This window comes from Hemitrygon akajei, chromosome 5 (genome assembly GCF_048418815.1).
Source record: "Hemitrygon akajei chromosome 5, sHemAka1.3, whole genome shotgun sequence".
NCBI classification, from domain to species: Eukaryota; Metazoa; Chordata; class Chondrichthyes; order Myliobatiformes; family Dasyatidae; genus Hemitrygon; species Hemitrygon akajei.
Window position 1 is genome coordinate 172744040 of NC_133128.1, and position 10841 is coordinate 172754880.

At 41.3% G+C, this 10841-nt stretch overlaps 1 protein-coding gene across 1 annotated transcript; it reads left to right on the forward strand.

The window, feature by feature from the left end:
* Positions 1–8330: 8330 nt before the first annotated feature.
* LOC140727403 (homeobox protein DLL-4-like) lies at positions 8331–10483 on the forward strand. Its single transcript, XM_073044682.1, has 3 exons — positions 8331–8799; positions 9167–9351; positions 9564–10483. The coding sequence occupies exons 1-3, from the start codon at positions 8478–8480 to the stop codon at positions 9858–9860; spliced, it is 804 nt and encodes a 267-aa protein (XP_072900783.1). The 5' UTR covers positions 8331–8477; the 3' UTR covers positions 9861–10483.
* Positions 10484–10841: the final 358 nt, after the last annotated feature.

A 10841-nucleotide genomic window follows, 5' to 3' on the forward strand; every position in this document is an offset into this window, starting at 1 on the left:
AAAATAATTGATTGCATAAATATTCAACCCCCCCCCCCCCCTTTAATATGACACACAAAATTATCACTGATGCAGCCAATTGGTTTTAGAAGTCACATAATTAGTTAAATTAAGATCTGTTTTTGGAGACGTGTGCAGTCAAGGAGTTTCAATTGATTGTAGTGAAAATATACCTGTATCTGGAAGGTCTATATGCTGGTGAGTCAGTATCCTGACAAAAGCTACACCATGAAGACAAAAGAACTCTCCAAGCAACTCTGCAAAAAGGTTATTGAAAAGCACAAGTCAGGAGATGGGTACAAGAAAATTTCCAAGTCACTGAATATACTTTCAAGTATAATTAAATCAATCATCATGAAATGTGAAGAATGTAGGACAGCTGTAAATCTGCCTAGAGCAGGCCATCATCAAACACTGAATGACTGTGAAAAGAGGGGACTACAGTAGTGAGGGAGACCACCAAGAGATCTATGACAACTCTGGAGGAGTTACAAGCTTCAGTGGCTGAGATGGGAGAGACTGCGCATACAACTGTTGCCTGGGTGCTTCACCTGTTGCAGCTTTATGGGAGAGTGGCACTGTTGAAAAAAACTCACATGAAATCTCAGCTAAATTTTACCAGAAGACACGCGGGAGACGCTGAAATCAGCTGGAAGAAGGTTCTATGGTCTGATGAAACCAAAATTGAGCTTTTTGACCATCAGACTAAATGCTATGCTTGGCATAAGCCAAACACCACACATCATCAAAAATACACCATCCATACTGTGAAGCACGGTGGTGGCGGCTTCATGCTGTGGGGATGCTTCACTGCAGCAGGCCCTGGAAGGCTTGTGAAGGTAGAGGGTAAAATGAATGCAAAGTACAGAGAAATCCTGGAGGAAAACCTAATGCAGTCTGCAAGAGAACTGTGACTTGTGAGAAGTTTTGTTTTCCAGCAAGACAATGACCCCAAGCATAAAGCCAAAGCTACACAGGAATGGTTTAAAAACAACAGATAATTCCCAAGTCAGAGACCAGACCTCAATCCAATTGAGAATTTGTGGCTGGACTTGAAATGTGCTGTTCATTCACGATCTTCATGCAACCTGACAGAGCCTGAGGAGTTCTGTAAAGAAGAATGGGGAAGAATTGCAGTGTCCAGATGTGCAAAGCTGATAGAGACCTATCAACACAGACTCAAGGCTGTAACTGCTACCAAAGGTGCATCTACTAAATACTGACTTGAAGGGGGTGAATACTTGTGTAATCAATTATTTTGTGCTTTATATTTGTAATTTATTTAGATAACTTTGTAGAGATCAGTTCTCACTTTGACATGAAAGTCTTTTCCAATTGATCAGTGTCAAAAAAGCCAAATTAAATCCATTGCAATTCAGTGCTGTAAAACAATAAAACATGAAAACCTCCAAGGGGGGTGAGTACTTTTTATAGACACTGTAACATAATAATTACATTTCTGGCCAATAGTAACTCCAGGAATATTGATGGGGTGACCTGTATTGTGGTTGACTGCAGATTACTATGGCATTCATGGAATCAGTGTCTGGACTATATAATTATTTTTGCATGGTTGTATTTTACTGATATCCTATATGTGCGTGGACTAAGCCTCCAGATGCAGTGTTGCCTGTATACAGCTGCAGGAGAGAGGCGTCGGAGCCAGAGTTCCACCGGGGCAGTGCGGCGTGGTGTCCAGGCTGGACTTAGTGCTGCCCCTCCTCCAGTGTCTGCTCAGCAGAAAATAAGCTGTATTGTGGTCAAATGACGATTTCTGCGGCATTCATGGCTCAGGTTTGGACTTCCTTATGCGTGGCTGTATCTTACGATATCTTTACGTGCTTGCTATCTTGAATGTGTGATGTGTGCTTTGTGCTGTGTGTGACTGTTAGTACTGTGTTTTACACCTTGGTCCCGGAGTGATGTTGTATTTATGGGTACTCATGTATGGCTAAATGACAATTGCACAGCAGTGTATATTGGCCAGACAGTTCACACGGTGGAAACACGCATCCAGGAGGACGGGAGGTGTATCCGTTTGGGTTACCCGGAGAATTCGGCGGTAGCAGAACGTTCCATTCACAATGGCCATTGGATTGACTTCAAAGGTACCAAACTACTGTGCCGCAGCAATGGTTTTTGGGACCAAGATGTTAAGGAAACCATTGAAGTAAAACTAGAGGAAAAGAGTTTTAACACAGATGAAGGTCTCATTCTAAGTAAGAACTGGAACTCAATTGTAAAAAAGGTTGCAAGACAGAAAACTGATTGGATGAGGACGAATCAATCAGGAGGGACGGAAAATAGGGGTATACATGCCACCGGACTAGACATCCCTAGGCATCATCCCTGATGAAGGTGGCAGAGTTTAACATTGAAACGTTGGTTAAAACTGACATCTGCACCTAGCTGGAAGCCAGAGGAGTTTATTCGAACTGAATTAAATTTGACAATGAAAATGCCACTGTACATTAAAAAGAAGTGATTAGACTCTCTAACTTGAGATGACCATTTCCTGACACCTCTATGGCTTGAACCTAGACTAAGTAGCTGAGCATACAAATGAACGCTGCAAACATCTGGGTCCTGTACACATGAATGTGAAAACATTTGTATGATTATACTACAAAAGGTGTCATATAAATGCAAATTATTGTTTTCTTGCTTTATGGATGTTTGATTCACAAATTTCCATTATGATACAATTGACTTATTGGGAGTACGTGCCTTTAATTTACAAGCTGATAGCTTGTTGAGGGGAAAGGGACAGCCTCAAATCATCTTCATTCAGGCTGAAATCCTATTCCGGTTGTGGAGTTTGAAGACCCTAAATTAGCTGGTGACAAGGGGGACAACCTATCGGGGGAGCCACAGTGACCGGGTCTCTGGCACTGGGTCTGGTGCCAGAGCAGAGAGATGAAGAGCACTGCTGTGTTGATAGGACAGTCCATAGTTAGAAGATTCTGTGGGCATGGTTGAGACACCCAGATGGCATGTTGTCTCCCAGGTGCCAGGATCAGGGATGTCTCAGATCAGGTCCATGGCATTCTCAAGGGCAAGGGTGAGCAGCCATAAGTCTTGGTACTTACTAGCACAAATGACATGGGTGGACAAGGTGAGGAGGTCCTGAAGAGAGACTTTAGGGAGCTAGATAGAAAGCTGAAAAACAGGACCTCCAGGGTAGTAATCTCTGGATTGTTGCCCATGCCACACACCAGTGAGGGTAAGATGAGGATGATCTGGCAGGTGAATTCATGCCTGAGGAACTGGCAGGGGTTCAGATTTCTGGATCATCGAGATCTCTTCAGGGGAAGGTAAAACCTGTACAAAATGGGTGGGTTACACCTGAACCTGAGGGGATCCAATATCCTTGTGGGCAGGTTGGCTAGAGATGTTCGGGAGGGTTTAAACTAATCTGGCAGGGGGATGGGAACCAAGGTGATAGTGCTGAGGATGAGGTAGTTGACTTATAAACAAAGGCAACATGTAGTGAGACCCCTAGCAAGGAGAGGCTCATCAGGGCAAAATTGCAGTCAATTGAATGAGTTGCAATGTAAAGGACAGACAATATCAAAAAGCGTGAAGGTGTTACATTTGAATGCGGGCAGTATACAATAAGGTTGATGAACCTATAGCGCGTTTACAGATTGGCATCATCACTGAAAGAAGATTATAGCTGGGAACTTAATGTCCAAGGATACACATAGTATCAAAAGGACAGGCAGGAAGGCAGAGTGGACTGCATCAGAAAGAGGTCAGATAGAGTCAGAAGGTGTTGAATCATTGTGGATTGAGTTAAGGGACTGCAAGGGTGAAAAGGCCAGATGGGAGTTGTATATAGACCCCCAAACAGCACAAAGGATATGGTCTACAAATTACAACAGAAGATAAAATATGCATGCTAAAAGGGCAATGTTACAATAGACATGGGGGATTTCAATATGCAGGTAGATTGGGAAAAGCAAGTTGGTGCTGGACCCCAAGAGAGGGAACTTCTAGAATTCCTATGAAATGGCTTTTTAGAGTAGCTCATGACCTGAGTGTTGTGCAATGAAGTGTAATTGATCAGCGAGCTTCAAGTAAAAGAACTTTTAGGGGCCAGTGATCATGATAGAATTCACCTGAAATTTAAGAAGGAGAAGCTAAATTCAGATGTATCAGTATTACAGTGGAGTAAAGGGAATTACAGAGGCATGAGAGAGGAGTTGGCCAGAATTGATGGGAAAAGCACACTGGCAGAGATGACAGCAGAGCAGCAATGGCTGGAATTTCTGGAAGCAGTTTGGAAGGCTCGGGATATATACATCCCAAAGAGGAAGAAGTAATCTTAAGGCAAGATGACACAACAGTGGCTGACAAGGGAAGTCAAATCCAAAGTAAAAGCCAAAGACAGGGCATAGAATAAAGCAAAGGATAGTGGGAAGTTAGCGGATTGGGAAGCCTTTAAAAAACCAACAGAAGGCATCTAAAAAAAAAATCATTACAGATGTAAAGATAGAATACAAAAGCAAGCTAGCCAATAATATTAAAGAGGATACAAAAAGTTTCTTCAAATACATAAAATGTAAAAGAAAGGCAAGAGTGTATATCAGAAAGCTGGAAAGTGATGCTGGAGAGGTGGTAATGGGGGACAAGGAACTGGCAGACGAACTGAATCAGTATTTTGCATCAGTCTCCACAGTGGAAGACACGAGCAGTGTGGTGGAAGTTCCAGGCGTCAGGGGTCATGAAGTGTGTGAAGTTACCATAACAAGGGAGAAGGTTTCTGGGAAAGTGAAAGATCTGAAGGTGGATAAGTCACCTGGACCAGATGGTGTACATCCCAGGGTTCTGAAAGAGGTAGCTGAAGAGGTTGTGGAGGCATTAGTAATGATTTTTTGCAGAATCACTAGATTCTGGAATGGTTCCGGAAGATAGGAACATTGTAAGTATCACTCCATTCTTCAAGAAGGGAGAGAGGCAGAAGAAAGGAAACTATAGGCAGTCAATCTGATCTCAGTGGTTGGGAAGATATTGGAGCTGATTGATAAGGATGTTGATTCGGGGTAATTGCAGGCACATGATAAAATAGGCCGTAGTCAGCATGGTTTCCTCAAGGAAAAATCTTGCTTGACAAATCTTTTGGAATTCTTTGAAGAAATAACAAGAGGATAGACAAAGGAGAATTGGTTGATATTGTGTACTTGCATTTTCAGAAGGCCTTTGACAAGGTGCTACACATGAGGCTGCTTAACAAGTTATGAGCCCATGGTATTACAGGAAAGATTGTAGCATGGATAAAGCAGTGGCTGATTGGCAGGAGGCAAGAATGGGAATAAAGGGAGCCTTTTCTGCTTGGCTTCCGGTGGCTAATGGTGTTCCACAGGGGTCTGTGTTGGGACCAATTTGTTTTATGTTATGCGTCAATGCTTGGATGACAGAATTGATGGTTTTATTGCAAAGTTTGCAGATACAAAGATAGGTGGAGGGGCAGGTAATTTTGAGGAAGTAGAAAGACTACAGAAGGACTTAGTTAGATTAGGGGAATTGGCAAAGAAGTGGCAGATGGAATACAGTTTCCGGAAGTATATGGTCATGCGCATGGGTAGAAGAAATGAAAGGGTTGACTATTTTCTAAATGGTAAAAGATAGGCACAAAGGGACTTGGCAATCCTTATGCAGAATTCCCTAAAGATTAATTTGCAGATTGAGTCTGTGGTGAGGAAGGCAAATGTGATGCTAGAATTCATTTCAAGAGGATGAGAATACAAAAGCAAGGATGTAACGTTGAGACTTTATAAAGCACTGGTGAGGCCTCACTTGGAGGATTGTGAGCAGTTTTGGGCCTTTTATCTTACAAAAGATGTGCTGAAACTGGAGAGGGTTCAAAGGAGGTTTACGAAAATGATTCCAGGATTAAATGGCTTATCATATGAAGAGCATCTGATGCCTCTGGGTCTGTATTCACTAGAATTCAGAAGAGTGAGGGGTGACCTAATTGAAACCAATCAAATGGTGAAAGGCCTTGATAGAGTGGATGTGGAGAGGATGTTTCCTATGGTGGGAGAGTCTAAGACCAGAGGACAGAGCTTCAGAATAGAGGGGTGTCCTTTTAAAATGGAGATGAAGTGGAATTTCTTTAGCCAGAGAGTGGTGAATTTTTGGAATTTATTGCCACCGGCAGCTGTGGAGGCCAAGTCTTTATGTACTGTATGTTGAAGGCAGAGGTTGATAGACACGTGATTGGTCAGGGCATGAAAAGAAATGGGGGAAAGGCAGGAGATTGGGGTGAGGGGAAAATGGTTCAGCCATGATGGAATGGCAGAGCAGACTCAATGGGCCAAATGACCTAATTCTGCTATTAAAAAAGAGAAAAGGAGAAGTTTGGAGAGTACTAAATATCTGCTTAGCTATGGGAAGAGGGTGGGGAGAGGACAGGGGCCTAATGGACTACAAAATTATTTCATTTTAAGCGGTTCTGCTTCTTTGAATGTTACAGGAAACTGGCATAGTAGATAATTTTGAATTCAAATTTCTGGCAAAGCTTTGAACACAACCTTAAATCTGGTACAATTTTACTGATACCAATCCTAAATATTGATTTTGATATGGTCTTACATAGATAAGAAAACTGGTTGTTATCCAGCTACTCTGATAGTTTAGTTTGACTTTATCACAGCCAGAAATGATTATTTTTGTTTAAATTTACACAGGGGCTATCCATAATCCAGTACACACATACTGTTGACTAAAATCTCTGTAAAGTATTTTACATTGAACATAGTTCAATGATATTGTGCCGACCTGTTAACCTACTAGAAGTATCTTGGTATACTTGAATAACATGGATCAGAATGTGCATGTACGTTTAATTGGATTTGTTATATTAGAGTGAACAAGAATATTCTTGTAAATAATTTGTGGTACTACCATGGTTGCTTTTATAAGTCGTTTAAAATAACTATGTTTCTAACATTCTTTTCCACTTCAATGGAAGACACTTCAAATTTTAACTCTTTTAAGGAACCATCACAGACTAAGCAGTGTTATGTGTATTTTTTAAACTTCAAACCCTCTGAAGGTTCTAAAGGCCTCTGAAGAAACCAATCCAACTTCAAAACATCGGCAATTTTATCGTACTGTAATGCCATCTAGACAACAAAAGGCCATCACTTACCTGAGGTATTAAACTTCATTTATAAAAGGTCGACCTATTAAAATACATAACAATATGAACTATCTCAAGTTGTTAAAAAATCTCGTTTCCTCGATGTTGTCAACAGCTGGGGAAAGTAAGAATAACAAACTGAGCGCCACGAGGTGGCAGCACAAGGCAAAAGCAACTGGAAAGCTTCCTGTTTCGTTCCTCGCAATTGGTCAATGCCAATCCCTGTAAGCAAGGCAATGAAATTTTATACAACTGCTAAATTTCCCGATTAGTTCAATTGTGTGTAAGTTTATTTCATTTTTACCCTTATACAGCTGCCCCACTGCATTCATTTGGCATGAACTTAAATAGTACATGAAGGGACATCAACTGAAACGGTCTTCCTATTACTGACTGACATACTGAGTTTCTAAGAGTCTTTTACATTGAGAAATGTAAAGAGAAATCAACAGATACTGGAAATCTGAAATAAAACCGGAGTATGATAAAGAGAGAGGGGGAGAAAACAAGCTATGCCGATTAGGTAGCATTCAGGGATAAAGAAATATTTCACTTCAGAGTCCTTCACCAGGATATGAAGTTTATAATCAGATTTGAAAATTGGTCGGCTGTTCTGTGGGAACAGAATAAAGAAGAATTTTTAAGTCATGTAAATATTTATACCACATAAAGCCAGCCTTCGGCCCATCGGACCTGTGCTAGTGGAGTACGCAGCCGAACACGACCTTCCAACCCTCATATAAGTACTTTTTAATGTGCCGAGGGTTTTTGCCTCTCTATCAGTAGTAAATTCCAGCCTCCTTGCCACCCACGGGGGTGATTCTAAAATCCCCCTATCTTCATTCTAATCCTACCAGTTCCTTTAAATCTCTGCCCCCGGATGCTGACCTCTGCGAAGGGAAATGGGCTCTTCCTATTTAATCAAATATGCCCCCTCATTTATTTGTGTTTATTTGTTTCGTTTCGAGGATACACAAGGAGGACAAAGCGGGTTATTGTGGTAGCCGGAGAGATTCCCAGCACATCAGCGCCTGCCCTCCCGCTCCGCCCCCGCGCCGCCAGCGCCAACCTGAGCAGCCGATCGCCCGCGTCACGGGCACCGTCGCGCCAGCCTATCGGCCGCGGCCCAGCGGCGTGACGACCGCTGCACGTGACGTGTCTTTAACGCCGGAGTCCCTGAAGGCGAGGGCAATTGTAGAGCATGAGCACCGCGCAGCTTGTTCGGACAGAACCATAATAACATGGTTTCTGGATCAGCACTGAAGTTTTTCTGAGCTGACGTTTGTAACTTTGCATTTCTAAAATATATTTTTCTTTTTTTAAAAAAAAAATGACCGGAGTATTTGACAGTCTTGCTGCAGATATGCATTCGAACCAAATTACCTCGAGTTATCACAACATGCACAAGTCCCACTCCCAGGAATCTCCAACGTTGCCAGTGTCTACTGCAACTGACAGCAGCTATTACAATGGGCAGCAGCACGTCCCCTGCTCTGGGTCGCCTTATGGACAGCTTAACTCCTATCAGCTTCACGTTGGTAACATGAACAATCTTTCGTATAGTGCCAAATCCTATGAAATCAGTTACACAAATTGTTACAATACCTACACTTCCTTTGGTACAAGTAATTCGCCGGTAAATACTGATATAGGTAAGATATCGAATTCAATCACTTGATTGACTGCTATAGTAACACGAACTTTTCGCAAGTTGTGAAGACGTAGAGTTTAATTTGATTGACGTTGGAAGATAGTTATATTTAAAACAATGCGGATGTTTACGTATGTCTGTGTTTCTGACGTTCAATGTAAATGTTTCTGTTATCGACAATTAGATTTGATTAACAATTAGAAAATAATTATTGATCAAAAATAAAACCAATCCTGATGGAAGATCGCAGACACAGAACATTAACCGTTTCTCTTTCCATAAACGCTAACTAGCGTGCTGGGGATTTAGCCAGCAATTTTTTTCCCGTTTTGTTTCAGAAAATAATTGCGATTTTTTTTTCTCTCCAGAAAAAGAAGAGTGCGAGCCTGAAATAAGAATTGTCAATGGAAAACCAAAGAAAGTTCGAAAGCCCCGAACAATTTACTCCAGCTTTCAACTGGCAGCTTTGCAAAGGCGGTTCCAGAAGACCCAGTATTTGGCTTTGCCGGAAAGGGCCGAGCTGGCTGCGTCCATGGGCCTTACACAGACTCAGGTAAAACGGCAGCACGGAGAACGCTCCGAAAGAACGTCTGTATTTAATATGCTCGTTACGGTTCCACACGCTAAACTTTAAAAACAAAAAAAAACTTGCCCAACGTTTCTCTAAGCTTAATTGCGACGTGGACATATATTGTTGAGCTTTATAAACGTTGTAATCTTTTGCATTGTAGTTTCTATAATTTATTTTAATTTTGAATTATACAGGTAAAAATTTGGTTTCAGAACCGCCGATCTAAATTCAAGAAAATGTGGAAAAATGCAGAAATGCCCAAAGAACAGAATCCCGGTGCCAGGGAATCTCCGCCTTGCAGTTCTCCGCCATCCTCGGTAGCATGGGACCATTCTCCACACCAGAGAATTAACTGCACACAGAACAACAGCCCGGCCGCGGCCTTCTTAGGAAACTACTCCTGGTATCCCGGTTCAAGTAGTGCTTCACATTTTCAATCAACCCCGATTCTTCAGCACCAGTCTTCTGTAAGCACAGGGACAATGTACTGACCCGACGATACGGTACCATATATCGTCTGGTTCAACGAGACGCTGCCTAAAACTTTCTAAAACAGAGAAAATATGAGTTTTTTTTTAAAAGAACAATCATTACAGTACCATCCTTTATAACGTTTGTATTAATTGGTGCCTTTGCAAATGACCTCATTTTCTATGTTTTTGAACTAACTGTGTGGTATTTATGATGAGTCGGGTCCGTGCTGTTAAAACGCCGATCATGGTTATTCAGCTTGCAGTGTAGACGATGGAAAGTTATGTGTAAATAAATGCCTTCTTTCGTGCCGAACTACCTGAATACGAATGTGCATCCATTAGATTGATTGCTGTAATACAATATAATAGTTTTTTCCACTTTTTGTGTGTTACGTAGCTGTTCTAATAATATCTGATATACTGTACCAGCGGTATGTTTCTATTGGTTCAACCCTGCATTTAAAGCGTTTCGTACAAGGAGTTAAATGTGCTACTGATTTTTTTTCCACTGATAGATGGGGTTGGGGGATGCTATTTTCTTTATTTATTTTATAAAACAACGTCAGTACAATGTTGTTTTAATGAAAAGAAATATATTATTTAAATAAATATTGTTTAAATGTTATTATTGTTACAACTGTAATCACGAACGCTTGAATCAAGCAAATTTATAAAAAGAAAGTTTTTGTTTTAGTTGAGTGGTTTTATTGAGATACCGAAAAAAAATCACCCAGTGATAATGGCCGTCCATATCAATAAACTCAACTAGCTGTTACTAGGAAATAATACCCTATATTCAACTGCAAGCTTGCAATATTACAACTTGCAAACTGCAAACAAGGCTGTAGCTCACTGCTCAATTAAAGTATAGGCGCCGAAACAGGGGATTGTTACAACCGGCTCCTTGTTTTGCAGATTATAGATGAGTACGTGCGCGACGGCAGTGCCTTAGCGCAGACATTCATCAATCAACGACATATTCTCCACATTAAAGCGTGC

What these genes read in the sequence shown, in the direction of transcription:
- LOC140727403 (XM_073044682.1), top strand. Translation starts at nt 8,478, where the DNA reads ATGACCGGAGTATTTGACAGTCTTGCTGCAGATATGCATTCGAACCAA. An exon ending in GCCGGTAAATACTGATATAG is followed by an intron (nt 8,800 to 9,166) that starts GTAAGATATCGA and finishes TTTTCTCTCCAG; the next exon opens with AAAAAGAAGAGTGCGAGCCT. An exon ending in TGGGCCTTACACAGACTCAG is followed by an intron (nt 9,352 to 9,563) that starts GTAAAACGGCAG and finishes TGAATTATACAG; the next exon opens with GTAAAAATTTGGTTTCAGAA.